This window comes from Vicia villosa, linkage group LG1 (assembly GCF_029867415.1).
Source record: "Vicia villosa cultivar HV-30 ecotype Madison, WI linkage group LG1, Vvil1.0, whole genome shotgun sequence".
NCBI lineage: Eukaryota > Viridiplantae > Streptophyta > Magnoliopsida > Fabales > Fabaceae > Vicia > Vicia villosa.
In genome coordinates this window covers 101,479,050-101,497,622 of record NC_081180.1, presented here as the reverse complement: position 1 = coordinate 101,497,622, position 18,573 = coordinate 101,479,050, and the positions used below count along the sequence as shown (strand labels likewise).

The window sequence follows — 18,573 nt, the reverse complement described above, 5'->3', positions numbered from 1 at the left end:
TTTTCTCATAAAGATTATATGATTTTTGAAACTGGGAAGAGTCTTCATATCAAGCCCAAAACTACGAAGATCATAAAGGAGGATTTAAAGTTGATTATAAAGTAGATTGTTGATTTCAAATCTTTAAGGGTTAACGGGTATCCTTTAAAAGAACATTTCAAACATCAAGGGTGGATGAAGTTCTTTGTTATGCTAAATGGTCCAACCTACCCTTAGTTTGTTAAATATTTTTGGATTAGGGCTTAGGTTTATGATGAAGGTGTTACTGCTCTTGAAGAAATTCAAGAGACTACTGGGAATATTTCAAAGGAAATATAGGGCTGAAATGGGTTTGGACAAGTTCAAAAAGGTGGAAATTAGGTCTGATGTGATGGGAATTGAAGTGACCATCACTCAGAGTCGCATTATCAAACTTATTGGTATGGACAACAAAGGAAGATGTGCTCTGAACACAAAAGACAACAACAAAGAATCAAGTGTGATCAAGAAGCTTTTGTTCCTCAACATTAATGATTTTGCTAAAGTGAAGAACTTGAAGAATGAGCTTCGGCTTTTGTTCAAAATTTTGATTGGATGTTTGACTTCAAGAGAAGGGAGTATTGATCAGATCTCTTGGGATCATAAACATTTTATCTGGTTTTTAATCAATATGGAGGAAATCAACTTACCGGCATATATCTTCAATCACTCGTGTGAATGTATCAAAGAAACCAACAAGAATCACAAGAAGAATGTTCATTATGCAAGGCTTCTTTCTGATTTGTTTCATTGTAGTAAGCTGATTGAGACTCTAATGAATTATGGTGCTTCATAAGATTTTGAAGAAACACATGGCAATTTTCTTACACCTGTTGTGCTAGGGAATATGAAGATAATTTCAAAGAAAGATGTGGTGCAACCTGAAGTTGGGATAAGAATGAAGAATGTCAAAACTGTCTTCATTGATGATTTCCCTTATATTTCCAAGCTGGACGATCTTGAAGTTATTCAGGAGTTCATCAAAATTTCTAGGGAAGAAGCTGGAGTCATTCTGGCCATGAATAACATTTTTGAAGCCCCAAAAGGAAATGTGTACAAGCCTCCAAGAAAAAGGAAGCAAGTTGCTTCTGAAATTGTGAAAGAGGTTCAGAAGCCTCCTATGAAAAAGGTTGTACACCATAAGGAAGTTCAGAAGAAGGTTCAAGAAGTGGCCTCCACAACTGTGTTGATGCCTACCAAAACAAGAAGTGGATCCACTAGTAAAACTCCTTAGTAGACAACCTCTTATGATTTAGTTGTGTCTGTGAAGAAGAAGAATCTAAGAAAGATGGTGTTGTCAAAAGAAGAAGAATGTGATGAACAACCTCTAATAAAGAGGACCAAGGTTGTTGAAAAAGAAGCTCAGAACCTCTCTACAGAGGCTATTCAAGAAGGGGCTATATTGATAGCACCAGCTTTGATCAATCAGGCTATGAAACAGCCTTCCATTGCTGAAGCAAGTGGAAGTTGAAGCTGGATTAGAAGTTGTGTTGAAGGAGACTGAGGGTGCTTATGAAGTTGGAGCTTCTCCTGTTCCATAAGAAGTTACTACTCATGCTCTTGAAACTATTGTGGAAGAAGATCAAGTTGCTTCAAATGTTGTAGAGACTGTTCACACAAGTAATCCTCTGAATTTTGTCTCTGATACAGTTTTAAATTCTTTCATTTCACTTCATCTTGACCAAATCAGCAACTTGATAAGTGCCAAATTGTAGTTATTTTTAGTAGTATTTTTGTGGCATTTATTATATTGTTTCTTTTGATTTCTTTGTTAAAACCTCAACTTTAGTGTAAATATTAGCTTTATAATTTTATCATGTAAATACTGTATAGATTAATTGTTTTTGGATCTTTTTGTATAATTTATTGCATTGTTGAATCATTGGGTATTGAGTACCACAAATAAAGCTTTAAGATGCAAAATAAAGGAAAATGTTGTGCTGCAGAGCAGGCTAAGCACAGTGTAGCATGCTTAGAGGTTTCCAGGAAGAACTATTCGGGCTAAGCTCGCTTTGCGCAATTTAAGTGTAATAAGTGGATCTGCACTAAGCCTGCTCTAATGGGGCTTAGCATGGTCTGCGATTTTTTGACTTGTATAAATAGAGTTCTCATCAGATTTTTGAGAGTGTGGCCCAATTTAGAGAGAGGGGTTTCACCATTTTTAGGGTGATACGTCAATTTTGGAGTGTTAGATGCTTGGAAATCAACAAGGGAGGTTGAATCTTGAAGATTGGAAGTTAGATTGGCTTCAATTTTTGAGACATCAAGGTAAAAGTTTGCTCATTTTCTCTCTTCTCTGTGTATGATACCTTTTCTTATTGGGATTTGGGTAATTTCACCATTGTTTTATGTATGTCTTTTAAACTTTGTATTATGAACTTTATTTTGATTGAATATAGATGTTAATCACTTTTCATAATATGTTTTATTTGTGTTGAGAGATGTATTTCAAACTATTGATTTAAGATTTATCATATATCGATAACCAAACTCTAGACATAGATTTGGGAGTTGATATTCACTATGTATCAGATCTTAACATTTACGTGTTGTTTAATATGTTGAGATGTCTTATATTAATCAACTGGTATAATCCCACCATGATGCTCTAGGCATAGAATGTTGTGATAATTGGATCGAACTCTATTATGTTGAAGGGTAGTTTCTGGTTCGACAGACAATATGCATGAGATCGAAGCTGGTTTGCATGCTGTTGTCGAAAACCTACATATTGTAGTCGAAGTGTGTTATAATATGTGGGTGTCGAAATGCTAGGGTTGTTAGTATTTCAAATTGGTCCTGTTTGCTATGTCTAATTGTTTATGTTAATTTGTACCCTAAGTTGGCTTATAATGGGTATTTATGAAAGAGCCCGTTAGTTTAGTATGTTAGGTTTATTATAAATAGCATACTAGTCTCTCATCATTGCATACGGCAAATACTAATTTAGGGTGAGAGAGTTATTTGTTATTCTTGTAACACTTGTAATCTTGATTTAAGAGAATGTAAAGAATAGCAGTTATAACCAAATCCTTGTTGTTCTTCTTTCTTTCCTATTGTGTTCCATATTATACTTTGTTCTTGGCATCATTTTCACAACAAATTGGTGCGGTAAGCGTGGAGAAGATGCCTTCAATAAAGTATGAGATTGAAAAGTTCACTAGAGTGAACGATTTTGGTATGTGGCACTTGAAGATGAAATCCTACTGGTTCAACAGGGTTGTTTGGAAGCGCTGAAGGGAGCGGCGATTATGGACGTTGAATTAACGGAAAAAGAAAAGACGACCATGATCGAGAAAGCCCACAGCGCAATTCTGTTGAGCCTTGGTGATAAGGTTCTTCGATTGGTATCAAAGGAGACGACGACATCAGGGTTATGGGTGAAACTTGAAAAAGTTTATACATGACCAAATCTCTGGTAAATCGACTCTACCTGAAGGAAGCTTTGTATTCATTCAAGATGATTGAAGACAAAATGTTGGCTGAGCAGTTAGATATGTTCAACAAGCTGATTCTTGATCTTGAAAATATTGATGTGAAGATCGATGATGTAGATCAAGTGTTGTTAATGTTGTACGCTTTGCCTCAAACACATGTTAACTTAAAAGAAACTCTCTTGTATAGAAGGGAGTCCCTGACCTTTGAAGAAGTTCAATCAACCTTGTATTCTAAGGACTTGAACGAACGAAAGGAGCATAAACCTTTGAGTGTTGGTGAATGTTTGGCCGTTAAGGAAAAATTCTTGTGAAAGGATGGTAAGTTTGACAAAAAGAAGGGCAAAAGTCAGCAGAAGTCTTACAGTGGCAAAACATTTGGTATTCGATGCTATAATTGAAAGAAGGAGGGTCATACAAGAAAGGTGTGCCCTAAACGCCTAAAAGATCATTGAGGGTTTATGTGGGTATGGATTATGTTGTCATGCCTACTTAGCGACAATTTTAACAATTATAGTATTAGGGACCAAAACTGTGAATGAAAAATATTTAGGAAGACCATTCTTTGAAGATAAATTAAAGATAAATGGTATTATTATTTTCAGAAAATATTTTTTAGAAATTTTAAAAGTAATAATATATTTTGAGGAATTAACTCATGGTTAGTTGGTTGAGAAACAGATTAATTAGTCCAATAAACTGAACAGTGGTGATGAAAAAAAACACAGTATATATTTTGTTGTGTCGAGTAAAAACATATTATAATACTACGTTGCCAATAGTTCGGCGATCCAATATCTTAGATAGCCGCCACTTCCCCACCACATCCTTCAAAGCTACACCGCCATACATACCACCTATCACCATCCTCCCTTTCCTCTTTCCTTCCATTCCTTCATCTCCACGCGTCTCTCTGATCCACAACACCTTCATAACTCTTTTTTTCATGTTTTCCTTTTCAAATCTCTCCCTCCACATGATTTGATTTCCCACGGATCTTTCTCCCCATCTCACTATAACCTCTTGAATCCACAATTCTCCACACACACACACACACACAAATACAGCATGTAAGTTTTTCGAATCCACGTCTCTGTTTTATTTATCGCAAATTTGTATTTCTACGTTTGAATTTTGTTCCCTCTGTATACAACTATACATAATGACATAACCAAATGGCTTGTTATATAGTGTGTAATTTAGTTATTGCTTTTTTTTTTTCAATTGATTCATATAGAGGACCTGTTTTTATTGAATTATTTCAGCTTATTTAGTGGCATAAGCACTTGTGCAGCTTTTGGACATTTTTCCAGCAACAAAATGAACATGTCAATGCGTTTGTTGTCTTCTGAGTTCACATGTCCTACAAGTGAAACCAAGCAGTATAAAAATCTGAATTTCCTTTTGTCCAAATCCTCAGTAAGGGTTTCTTCTTTCGTTAATAAAGACATATGTAATGGTGATGGAAGAAATGGAAGAAATACAAGGGTGTCTTGTCAATTGACGCATGGGCATTTAGAGGAATCATATAGAAGAAAGAAAAGGCTACAAGTGTTGCTACAGAAGCCGGATTTTGTGAGGACTTTGTTGATTGATAACTATGATAGTTATACTTACAATATATACCAGGAGCTGTCTATGATTAATGGTGGTAAGCATTTTGGATTAGTTTATTTTGTGTCAAAAAATTTAAAATGGCTTATATTAAAAAAGTTAATCTAGTCCAAAATGCCAAATCTGTCTTTAAGTTACACAAAGTAAAGACAAATGTTGAAAGTTCAGCAGAATACTTATTTGGGAAAGTTTGTTTTATATAATGGTTTAAATTGTATGAATATTGCAAATTGTAACTTGCTTGTTGATATCAATTGAAAAGAATAAAATCTTATATAATAAAAACAATTGCACTATAAGACATGATTGACTAAAGTTATATCATGTCAAATTTTATTTTTGTTATCGATGTACATGATGTTAGACTTTTAGAGTTTGCTCATCTCATTTTCATAAAACCATCTGTTCATTCTAACACAATGTCCACAGCAGACTGCTAAGGTGAAGCAGTAGTAGTCAATCATTGAGTTGACACCTTAGAATTAATGTAAAAAAAAAACTATATTCATATGTAAGTGTTCTACATGTAAAAAATATAATACTGTTGCCAAACATGTTTTGCGGTGTAAAATTATCACCCTTATTTTTAAAAATGAAATAGATTTTTAAGAATCAAGATGGGGCTATTTTGGAAAAAAGAATAATAAACATCTTTTTTAGCATTCTAAAATCTTGTATAGAATACTCTATTCTTGGATAGTTTAACAAGTTGATGTGATAATTTCATGCCGTTTTTAACAGCTGGTTTTGGTTTTCATTTTGCCAGTGCCTCCTGTGGTAATTCAAAATGATGATTGGACGTGGGAAGAACTTTGCTATTACCTGTATGAAGAAAATGCATTTGATAACATCGTAATATCACCTGGACCTGGTTCTCCAGCATGCCCAGAAGATATAGGTGAGAATCATGAAATGTCCTTGTGGTCTTGTAGTTTCATTGAAGTTAATTAATTCAACTGTCGGTAAATGTTTCGTTGAGTGGATATGTACTGCATGTTTTTATCACATTCATTCGTAATGCAGCCATTGTGAATTATGATGTTTCACTTGCAATTGTGAAATGCTTGCTCTGGTGCCCCCTGATATGCATGGTGGCAGTGTATGGCTCAAGAAATAGGTTAGAGGGTAACCTTGGCAGTAAAAAACTATCCTTAGAGTGAGAGTCTACTGGCCATCTCTGTTATGATAAAATCTGATCTTCAACACCATATTTAGTTAATCCATATAAGCATATGTATAAGTGAAACACTCGCAAACCACATGTGAATATAATTTGACGAATTTTATATGATTATTTTAATGTTATTTGGTTGTTGTTTAATGAAATGTGGAAGATTCTTTATTTTGACATCCTTTCTTCTTTAAATGATTTTATATGCTTCAGGCATTTGTCTTCAAATATTGCTTGAATGCAGGGATGTTCCTGTTCTGGGTGTTTGCCTAGGACATCAGGTATTTCCGTCTTCTTTATTCAAAATTGTACTTTTTTTTCTTAATCTAATTTAATCACTCCCTGGCTGAGTAAACCTTCCAAGTATCACACTTTGTACTTTTCTAGAAGATTAAGTAAGCCTTTTAATTTTGCAACTTGTATAGCATGAACAAGTTTCAATAGAGTGCACTTTATCTGTCTTATTTTTGTTTTACCTTCTATAATAGGGTTGTTTGGTAGAGCTTATTTGGGCTAATCTCTTGAGATAAACTCTTACGTTAGTTTTTTGATGTACTTATAAGAATACCTTGTGTGACATATTCATAATTTATTTTCACCTTTGTCCATAATCTCTCAAGAATAGCTTATGCAATAAGCGTTTGATTAAACTATTTACTTGAACATGCCCTAGACCAATATGCACTCATATTTATGATAGGATCTCATTAGCGTTTGTCACAATATGTTCATCCTCTATCATGTTTCTTCCGGGGAAGAAAAGTTGTTTATCTTATAGCTACATTAGTTCAATTTTTTTTATGGGAACACCCTTGCTCTAACTATAATTCATTTTTCTTTGGCTAGCAAATTTTCATTTAGTACAATTTTGAGCATGGAAAAAGTGTTGGCCTTTTAATTACAGGCATACTACTTTTGTTTGCTTTGGTGAAAATTGTTATATATCGAAATTAAATGAGCAGTTTTGAACTCGAATTGTTTAAATTCCTATTTTCAAGACACCGAGGGCATTTAATTCTTCATTTTTGTAAACAATGTTCACTCATATTTGGAATGTTAAAACATAACGCTCATTTGTATACAACATATTCGGGGTTTCCATAATATTTACTTAAAGTTATTTACAAAGAGTACTATGGACTTGCGGTAAAATTTCCAAGAAATGCCCTTTGATGTTGGTCAATGCTTTTTGATAAGATGAGGAAGAAAATCTTGTCGCAAAATACCTAATCGTGTTTATGAACTTATTCACAGACCCCTTTTTATCAAAACACTTCTTCTGTTAATCATTGTATTAAACTAAATCCTGTTGTGATTCATACTTCTGTCTTTGGTAATTATTGTTTGCATTGTGTACATTTTATTTTTTCCTTAGCTTAACCTGTTTCTGTGATTTGATAGGCATTGGGTTATGTGCATGGAGCTCAAGTTGTCCATGCATCTGAACCAGTTCATGGGCGTCTGAGGTATGCTTGAACATTTCAAAAACAAGATGTAATTGCCACTCTCAGGAAAATGAATATACCTAAAACTTATGTCATTTAAAATTTCTCATATCTTTTTTATCACCTCGCTTCTTAGTTTTAATTATTTCTTTGTTCTATGCAGTGAAGTTGAGCACAATGGATGCCAGCTTTTTCATGGCATACCTTCTGGTAGAAATTCTGGTTTCAAGGTGAATTGCCACTATGTATCTGAAAGAATGTGAATTTAATTTACTCAAACATTTTTAGAGAGTTTTAGTTTGAATCTTAATATGAAATTCAATTTTTAGCTTATCATATTCATATTTGAGACGTATAAGGCAATCAGATGCTAGGAAATTCTAAATTTTAATCTTAATTTTTCTGAAGTTTTGATGTTGCGCATCAATTATGGACTAAGTTGACTGGGAATCTTGGTGAATTCTGATTTTTCTTTGACATGGGAATTTTTTTATCTTATATTGGTTTAGGAGAGGAAAAGACATGATGATATGTTCTTCAAAAAATCCAATTGCCTAGATTCTGCCCCCTACTAAGGAAGAGATCTTGGCGTAACCGCCACATTAGAAGTTGAGCACAATTAAGTGCTCTGTGGTGTTGTGTTCAATTTGTAAGCAAATGTCACATTTGGTTAAAGCAAAGCATCTTTTGCTTTTATTTTTGTGGATTTTTTAAGGGGGATTTCTTTACCAAATATGCAGAAGGATTATAGCGCTCTTTCAGCTGATGTTTTCATCTTCATTTGTCTTTTGTTCCTTGTGTCCTTTGTTTTAGGAGAATCCCTCATTATTCTTCTCTCCTATCCTAATAGATTATTTTTGTTTTCTTATTCAAATATTAATGATGATAGAAGAAGATAAGTGTAGAGAATTGAATATTTGGTAAAATGCTTGAGTTCCTAATGCACTCAAGTAATTTGATTATATACACACTAGGGAGTAAAGACAAGATAAGATTTTCAAGGATGTTGCTAGTTCCTAGATACATGTATGTAATTTTCTAGGCATAGACTCCTAGGTACATGTATTGACTCCTAAATACAAATTTATAATTCCAATATTTTATAATTCCAACACTCCCCCTCAAGCTGGTGAATGGATATCAATCATTCCCAGCTTGCAAGTCAATTGATTGAAACGATCAGGTGGCAAGCCTTTTGTTAACACATCTGCTAGTTGATGCCTAGAAGGAATGTAGGATGTAGCTATTAAACCACTGTCTAGTTTTTCCTTGATGAAATGGCGGTCAATCTCAATGTGTTTGGCCCTGTCATGCTGAACAGGATTATGAGCAATACTGATTGTTGACTTGTTGTCACAGAACAACTTCATAGGCCCTTCACATTGTATTTTTAGATCATTTATAATGATCCTCATCCAAAGTAACTCACAAATTCCTTGAGCCAAAGCTCGAAATTCTGCCTCAGCGCTTGATCGAGCCACTACATTTTGTTTCTTACTTCTCCATGTGACAAGGTTCCCACACAAGAGGGTGCAAAAACCCGAAGTGGATCTTCTATCACTAATTGATCCTGCATAGTCAGCATCGGTGTAGGCTTCTATAGTTAAACTTCCACCTCTTTTGAACAATAGTCCTCTTCCTGGAGTAGCCTTGAGGTATTGCAAGATGCGATCAACAGATTGTAAGTGTCGCATTCTCGGGTCATGCATAAATTGACTCACTACACTGACTGCATAAGCCAAGTCAGGCCTAGTGTGTGCCAGGTAAATCAACTTCCCTACCAACCTCTGATATTGGACTCTGTCAACTTTGGCACTTTCTTCTTCAAGGCTCAACTTGTGGTTTTGCTCTATGGGAACACTTGAAGGTTTGCATCCTAGTTTCCCAGTTTCCTGCAAGAGATCGAGTATATACTTCCTTTGAGATATGAAAATGCCTTGGTTTGAGTAAGCAACCTCAATTCCTAAAAAATACTTGAGTTGTCCAAGGTCCTTCATCTCGAATTCTGCCGATAGTTTTTCCTTTAGCAATTGTTTCTCTGCCTGATCATCTCCTGTAATAATAATATCATCAACATAAACAAGAAGGATAGTCAGTTTTCCTTCATGCGAGTGCTTAAAGAAAAGAGTGTGATCTCCTTGACTCTGCTTGTAGCCTAAGTACACCATTGCTTTTGTGAATCTTCCAAACCATGCTCTAGGAGATTGTTTTAGCCCATATAAGGCTTTCCTCAATCGACACACCTTGTTGGATCCACATGAAGGGCCAAATCCCGGCGGGATTTCCATGTACACCTCTTCTTCTAAGTTTCCATGCAAGAATGCATTTTTGACATCAAATTGTTGTAAGTCCCATCCATAGTGAGCAGCAAGAGATAATAAGATTCGAACAGTATTCATTTTCGCAACTAGAGCAAAGGTTTCCTCATAATCTATGCCATATGTTTGTGTGTATCCTTTTGCTACTAGTCTGGCTTTGTAACGATCAAGAGTACCATCTGATTTGTGTTTGACTGTATAGATCCACCTGCAACCAACAGGTTTCTTGCCTTCCCGTCTATCAACAATCTCCCAAGTTCCATTTTTTTCAAGAGCTTTCATTTCCTCATCCATGGCTTGGACCCAATTTCTATCTTTCAATGCCTCTTGAACAGATGATGGGATGACCACAGAGTCAACTGCAGAAATAAAATTTTGATGCTGCAAGGAAAGATTTTTAGTGGAGACAAATTGAGATATAGGGTATTTGGCACATGACCTTTTCCCTTTCCTTAAAGCAATAAGCAAATCATCTGTATTAGTGTCGCAAGTGTCAGAGCTATGGGAATCACTAATAGGATTATGAGTTTCAACACTTACCTCCGGTTCTGGCAATTGGAGTTGTGTTTGGAGCAGGTCGGGCTTACTTCTTCTTTGATACACCAAGGTTGGCTCACCAGCCTTAGTTTTTGTTGGTATGAAAGATGATGGTTCCTGCAAAACAGACGACAAAGGAGGGACAAAAATAGAAGCAGGCGACTCAGATTCTGTATTTGGAGAAGCATGATCAATAATAGGAGGATCAGTAATAGGACTTGACACAGGATTCACAGCCGACTCGGGAGACTCAATTGTAGGACCGGTAATAGGACTTATGAGAGGAGTCATGGGCAACTCTGGTAGGACTAAAAATTCGGAATCAGATTCTACATTCTGAATGCTCTCCCCCTGAAGCTGAGGACGAGAGAAGTAGGCTAAATTCTCATGAAACGTGACATCTTTAGAGACAAAGTACTTACGACTAGGAGGATGATAGCATTTGTATACTCTCTTGTTTGGGGGATAGCCAACAAAGATGCATCTGGCTGCACGGGGGTCCAACTTACTTCGGTGTTGTTTATGGATATGGACAAAGGCAACACAACCAAATACTCGAGACTCGAGACTCTGCAAAATAGAAACAGAAGGAAACCGTGAAGTCATAAACTGAACAGGACTGACATTACCTAACATGCGAGATGGAACTCGATTAATCAAGTAGGCAGCTGTCAAAACGGCTTCTCTCCAATATGAATTGGGAACTGCCATTTGGAAGAGAATGGCTCGAGCAACTTCAAGTAAATGACGATTCTTTCTTTCTGCAACACCATTTTGTTGTGGGGTGTCGACACATGTAAATTCATGAACTATTCCCCGTTGACTGGTAAAATTTGAAAGGATGTGATTGGCATACTCTTTGCCATTGTCAGAGCGGATTCTTTTAATCCCCTTGCCAAATTGTGTTTGTACCATATTTAAAAAATTAATAAACAATTCCGGTGTTTCTGATTTATCCTTCATCAAGAAAATCCAAGTTGCTCGAGTACAATCATCAATAAATGATACAAACCATTTAGCACCCGAAATATTAGAAATAGGTGCTGGTCCCCATACATCAGAATGTATGAGATCAAAAGGTTCAACACTTCTATTGGAACTAGGAGTAAAAGAGACACGATGATGTTTAGCTAACTCACAAACGTCACATTTAAAAGACTCAACTGAATGATGTAAAAATAAAGAAGGAAACATAGACTTAACTAAAGAGAATGGTGGATGACCAAGACGTTTGTACTGAAGCCAAATTTGTGCGGCGGAATGAGAAGAGGACACCGAAGACTCAGTCTGCAAGTAGGAAGCCAACACCTTCGAACAATTTGGTTCATTAGATAGGTAGTACAACCCTCCCTTTTCCTTAGCAACTCCAATTGTCTTCCCCGTGGTAAGATCCTGAAAAACACAATAAGAAGTGAAAAATATTATTTTACAGTTCTGATCACGGGTGAGTTTACGAACAGATATTAGGTTGTGAGAGAGTGTGGGAACATGTAGCACATCCTGCAATTGAAGTGAAGGTTGCAATTTAACACTCCCAGAGCCATCAATACGAGCATAAGAACCATTAGCAACCGTAACATAACGGTTCTTCTCAGAGGAGGTGTAAGATGAAATCCAACTGGGATTGAATGTCATATGGTCGGTGGCACCAGAGTCCAAAATCCAAGCATTCTTAGGGATTTTATCGCAAACACTAAAGGATTGAGAGCATACGCTCAAGCCAGTCGTCGGTCGAGAACAACTACCAAAAGGCTTACTGACAAAGTCAAGTATAACCTTTAAATGATTCACCTCATCCTCGGTGAATGATAAAGAGTAATCAGCATAATTTTTTTTAGCCATTAGAAGCAAGCTAAAAATAAAAATAACAAGAAGATGAAATATTCCTCAAGAGGGGCCTACAAGACAGCAATGAAGGGTTGACAGATGAAAGAAATAAAGAGGGGTTTGAGTGAGGTGTTTCGGACAGTGTAACAAGGCTGTAATGAAGGGTAACAAGGCTGCAATGAAGGCAGAAAAAAAAATTGCAATGAAGGGTAACAAGGCTGCAATGAAGGCGGAAAAATTGTCACGATGAAGGTGACTTAGGATTTACCGAAATGAAGACGGCTAGGGTTTATGCGGAAGCAAGTCTCTCAAGATCGAGAGCTCTTGATACCATGTAGAGAATTGAATATTTGGTAAAATGCTTGAGTTCCTAATGCACTCAAGTAATTTGATTATATACACACTAGGGAGTAAATACAAGATAAGATTTTCAAGGATGTTGCTAGTTCCTAGATACATGTATGTAATTTTCTAGGCATAGACTCCTAGGTACATGTATTGACTCCTAAATACAAATTTATAATTCCAATATTTTATAATTCCAACAATAAGAAAGACATCTTTCTTCTAGTTGGTGGAGTTCTTCTACTCGCGATTCATATTTTTCCAGGGGAAAGGGAGATGTTGGATAGTTGGGTGAGTGAGGAAGGGATGCAACGCATGGTGTGGAATTCATGAAGTTATTTTGGTTTGCTTGGTATACTCTCAAGTTGTTTGTTGAAATTCTGAGGAAAGTTTGATTCATGTGTTTGGTCAATTCAATTTTAATCACAATCGAGAGCCATTTCTAAGAAATCTAAAACTTATCCAAACAAACTCTTCTATATCCCTTTACTATAGTATGTATTTCAACAAAAGTGACTAATTGACAAAATCCAAAAAAAACAAAAATACTTATGATGCCAGATTCAGCAGTGCCATCATTCATTGAAAACATGTACTTTGCACAGATGTAAACTACTTCCTTGCAATTTGTTTATATTTTTTTCAGCCAAGTTTATTCTTCTATTTTCAAATGTTAGTTAAAATCTATCTTCTACCACCACCAATCATAATTACTGTTTGTCACATATTTCAGGTGGTTCGATATCATTCGCTGGTGATAGATTCTGAATCACTTCCTGAAGTGCTCATTCCAATAGCATGGACTTCTACTAGCTCACTTCCGTCTATTGGATCCAAGGTTTCTGACAAGTACAATGGTCATGAAGTTCAGACTGATCAAAGCATTTTCTTTGATTCATTTTTACCTGAAGCAGGAAATGGTGGTTCAAACCTTATTGATTATAAAAAAACTAGAAATGCAAGGGTTCTTATGGGTGTCAAGCATTCTACAAGGCCACACTATGGTGTACAGGTATGCAGTACTGAAATGATCTGTCTATAGTTTTAGCTTTGTGTTTCTATTTATTTATCCATTTATTAACCTTGCTCAACTCAACAAGTTTGACCTTTCAGTTTCATCCAGAGAGTGTTGCAACCTGCCATGGAAGTCAAATATTCAAGAATTTTAGAGAGATTACAGAGGATTATTGGCTGAGATTTAGGTCATCACACAACAAGGAAAAGCGTGCTAATTCTAATGGTAAACTGAATAACTATGCCCCCACCCCATCCCACACACTCATACAGAAAAAACTGAAAAATCTTTATTACAATTCACTCTATCTTTCCTATGTGCTTATCAAATTATTTACACCGCAATAATTTGTAGGTTAGTTTTACTTGATTGCTATTTTTAGACTTCTGTTAAATGAGAACATGGGCTAATACAATTATTACATTGTATCTTGTCCAGTCTTATTTTGTATATATTCTAGAAAATATCCAGACCTTCTAAACTATAATGAGATCTTTTTATTATTGTGTTCGTGCTGCTTAATTTTATTATTAATTTCAATTGGCCTTCAGCTTAATATAGTAGTTCCGCATGATTTACCTGAGCAGTAAACTTTCTTTAGCATACACGCAGGTTTCAAGTGCTAGTAGACTCTACAGAGACTTTTACAGAAGTAATAATGAAGAAATTAATACTGTGGATCAGCCGAGAAAAGTAAATCATGGAGACAAACATTTAGTACATAATAATACTGATATGAACTATAAATGTTTGAAGCTGAAATGGAGGAAATTTGATCACTTGGCTGGCCAAGTTGGGGGAGCAAAAAGCATATTCTGTCAGTTGTTTGGACAGGAAGCTGAAAACACCTTTTGGTTAGATAGCTCCTCCACAGATATGGTATTTATATGAACTTATGTTAGTTTATCTTTGATTCTATAGATATGATTCCGAAAATACCGTAGTCATCACCAACCCGTTCCTCGATTCTGTCTTTAATACACAGAATACATTTTTACATTTGGATCTTTAAACTAGAATCATTTGATCAACATAGAATCTCTCCATATTTTGGGTAATATACTTCATTATATAGTATATTTTTCCTCATCTCAATATTCATCTCATCCCAATAGGGAAGAGCGCGCTTTTCATTCATGGGAGGAAAAGGTGGATCACTTTGGAAGCAGTTAACGTTCAGATTGTCTGATCACAGGTTTGAAGTGAATTCTCTTGACTGTTAATTTTTAAATATTTCTGATATCTCTTCAATATTCTTTCATATTTTAGATTCTCTTTTTACAAAGCATTGACCTGGAAATTTTTTTTTCAGTCGCACTTGTCTAGCCTTCTTTTCCTTCGGCATTGAAGTAGTATATAATGTTATAAAATATAATCATTTTTTTCTTCAGTGATGGGTGTTCAAAAGGTGGTGGCTTTTTGTCCCTGGAAGATTCTGAAGGTTCTGCCAAAACAATATTCTTGGAAGGAGGTTTTCTTGATTTTTTGAACAAGGTATATACTGAAATTACGTATCACATTTAATGCTTTATTCTTGCGTATCACATTTCTCATCTAAGATATGCCATATCGTTAGAGATATGACATGATATTAGACTCTATCAGGTTTTTGGTTCTTGTTACATTGAGTTAACATTTTACATAAAAAGGAGCCTGTGCTTGTATATGATTCGAGTCTATAACGCTCTTCCACAAAAGGGTGTTCTAGAGATATAAATCATTATTGAACTTCTACCTAACATATCAAGCATTTGATAGCTTTGGTCTTTACACTATTTCGGCAAAATGCTCTTTTTTAGGCTGAAAAAAGTGGAATTTTCATTTACATGGCTATACCTCCTTTTTTTTCTCCAACAAAATTTCTTTTTGTACCCTAAACAAGAAATATGCTAGCGGAACAAATATTCTGAAAGATTAAAAAAAGAGATGCCCAGTCGCTCGTGATTTAGACCAATAAAATGCTATGTACTGCTTTGGATGTTTTTTCTCTTACCATATACGAAATTAAGAAATGAAGAAAGGGGTGGGGTTAGGTAAAGGATTGGTAAACAGGACAAAAACATAAATAAGGGAAGTCTTATGAGTATTGACTATTGAATCATCAGCATGTATGTATTTTCTTGGTGCATATTTAGATTACGTTTTCATTTTATTACTGTCTCACTCGTAAAGTTTTTGCCTTAATAATGTCACAGGAGCTTCAATCATATCATTATGATAAGAATGAATACGAAGGTCTACCATTTGATTTTCACGGCGGATATGTTGGTTACATCGGGTAGGTATTTTTTTTATCAAAAAGAAAACATCAAAGGGAACTAAACTCTAAATTTAACATTGCCTAAATCATCAGCCAGAAAGTTTTGCGTTGGCTGACAAGGACATTTCTGCCATATCTTCAAAGGTTGATCAATAACTTCACCGAACTGTGCTAGCCAATCGGCAAATTCATTGCCCTCCCTCAAAGTATCTTGGAATGTAAGAACCAGACCATGGGAGAAAACTTGTGAATGTGGTTGATTAAAAGAGCATATGGATGGATATCCGGAGTGTCATCTGCAATGAAATCAAGAGCATATTTTGTGGAAGCTAATAAAATACCAAAAAAAAAAGCCCCGTTGCAGTGCACGGGTTTCATACTTGTTATCTATAATACCTATTTAGTGAACTAATAAATAATTGATTTTTTTTGTGTTACAGGTATGATCTCAAAGTTGAATGTGGTGCCACATCTAACCGTCACAAATCTAAAACTCCAGATGCATGTTTTTTCTTTGCTGATAATCTTGTAGCCATTGATCACAAAAATGATGATGTTTATTTATTGGCTATATATGAAGAAAGTTCAAGTACGACAGAATGGTTGGATGATACTGAGGAGAAGCTTCTGAGATTAACCGGCTCTACGAGCATGGATTTAGAAAGGCCGTATTCTCATCCTTCAACTTTTTCCTCACATAAGGCTGGTTTTGCAGCTGAACAATCTAGAGAGCAGTATATTAGAGATGTTAAGAAGTGTCTAAACTTCATTAAAGACGGAGAGAGCTATGAGTTGTGCCTCACAACCCAGATAAGGAAACCAATTGAGGTATCAAATTCTCTTGGACTTTACCTAAATTTGAGAGAAAGGAATCCAGCACCTTATGCTGCATGGCTTAACTTTCCAAAGGAAGATCTGTGTATTTGCTGTTCTTCTCCTGAGAGGTTCTTGCAGTTGGATAGGAATGAAATACTAGAAGCTAAGCCCATTAAGGGTACTGCAGCTCGTGGTGCTACTGAAGAGGAAGACAAGCAACTCAAATTGAAATTACAGCTCAGGTGACATTTATTTCTAGAAGATTTTAAGTCTACCTATCACTATTTTAATAAGTGTTTCTATAGCTTCACTTTGCATAATGGAATTGCTTATCTTGTTACACTTTGTCATGACATCAAATTTACAAGAAGTATATTTGGTAATTCAGTAATTTGGTTAGAATCAAGATTCGTTGGAATCCTATTTGGATGCAAACCAATTGAATGAGATTCAGTTTGGTGAATCTGTTATGAACTGACTCGTATTTCTATTTCAGTGAAAAGGATCAGGCTGAAAACCTGATGATTGTTGACCTTCTAAGAAATGACCTTGGTCGTGTATGTGATCCTGGATCTGTTCATGTGCCACATCTCATGGATGTACAATCATATGCAACTGTTCACACAATGGTGAGTACAATTCGTGGGAAAAAGCGGTCAGATGTAAGTGCAGTAGACTGTGTCAAAGCTGCATTTCCTGGTGGTTCGATGACAGGTGCACCAAAGTTGAGATCAATGGAACTTCTCGACTCTCTTGAAAGTTGTTCTCGAGGCATCTACTCAGGCTGTATTGGATTTTTCTCGTATAATCAGACATTCGATCTAAACATTGTCATAAGAACAATTGTTATACATGAGGGTGAAGCTTCGATAGGAGCTGGAGGGGCAATTATTGCTCTGTCAAACCCAGAAGAAGAATATGAAGAGATGATCTTGAAAACTAAAGCACCAGCAAGCACTGTGTTAGATTATGAATAGATATCAATAAATCAAACAATTAATTTTTTCCCTTTTGGCCAATGGTTGTTCAACAATGATTTGGTCTTTTGGCCTACTAATCATTTTATACTTTCACATATAGAATTACAATGGGTCCTCACCTTCGTGGATCCATTTCGACAGAAGCTTCATAATGCAGTTGCCCTTTACAGAAGAATATTAGGCTGAAGCAAGGATCGGTTGTTTTGGGGTTAGGTTTCCTTTTTTAACAGGAAGATTACTTTTATAGTGCGTGCTTACAGGCTTGATTTGATATGTAATATATGATATATTTATGCATATATTTTTGGCTGTAATTTTGGCTTGCTGAGTTTTGTTTCTGGTTTTTCTATACTGTAATTTCGGCTTGCTGAGTTTTGTTTCTGGTTTTTCTATATTGTAATTTCGGCTTGCTGAGTTTTGTTTCTGGTTTTTCTATACTGTAATTTGTGTTGAATGAATTCTCAACAATTTTATTGTAATTTGTATTCATTATTTTCGTTGTGAAATTGGTGAACATTTGTTCATTGACACTCTTAGTTCTTACCACATGGTTTCTGTTACGTGTTGCTGCCTTATTGAGGTATCTATTTGTGTTTAGACAGTTGTGTGTTTGAGATGAAAGTTAGATCTTAACTGTCTGGAAATAGAGTAGAAATATCACAACAAAATCCTATCATAACAAGATCAGCCGTGTTTGCTAGTTTTGCTTATCTTTCTTTTCAAAATTATCAAGAGAGGAGGCTTTTGCCAGCAATGTACTTATGTTTATCTAATGTTGAGCCTATTTTAAGAG

The 18,573-nt window shown here is 35.6% G+C and overlaps 1 protein-coding gene across 4 annotated transcripts; it reads left to right on the top strand.

Moving 5' to 3' along the window:
* Nucleotides 1-4,229: 4,229 nt before the first annotated feature.
* Nucleotides 4,230-18,094, top strand: LOC131643729 (aminodeoxychorismate synthase, chloroplastic-like). 4 transcript variants are annotated; one of them, XM_058914031.1, is made up of 15 exons: nucleotides 4,230-4,522; nucleotides 4,718-5,103; nucleotides 5,833-5,964; nucleotides 6,451-6,518; nucleotides 7,639-7,703; nucleotides 7,846-7,912; nucleotides 13,443-13,547; nucleotides 13,624-13,721; nucleotides 13,810-13,949; nucleotides 14,326-14,603; nucleotides 14,840-14,919; nucleotides 15,116-15,218; nucleotides 15,920-16,002; nucleotides 16,425-17,042; nucleotides 17,297-18,094. In XM_058914031.1, the coding sequence occupies exons 2-15, from the start codon at nucleotides 4,773-4,775 to the stop codon at nucleotides 17,775-17,777; spliced, it is 2,649 nt and encodes an 882-aa protein (XP_058770014.1). In that variant the 5' UTR covers nucleotides 4,230-4,522; nucleotides 4,718-4,772; the 3' UTR covers nucleotides 17,778-18,094. The 4 variants fall into 4 exon arrangements, with proteins under 4 accessions (XP_058770014.1, XP_058770013.1, XP_058770012.1 ...); XM_058914030.1 differs by having other exon boundaries at nucleotides 4,747-5,103; nucleotides 13,443-13,721; nucleotides 13,823-13,949; XM_058914029.1 differs by having other exon boundaries at nucleotides 13,443-13,721; nucleotides 13,823-13,949.
* Nucleotides 18,095-18,573: the final 479 nt, after the last annotated feature.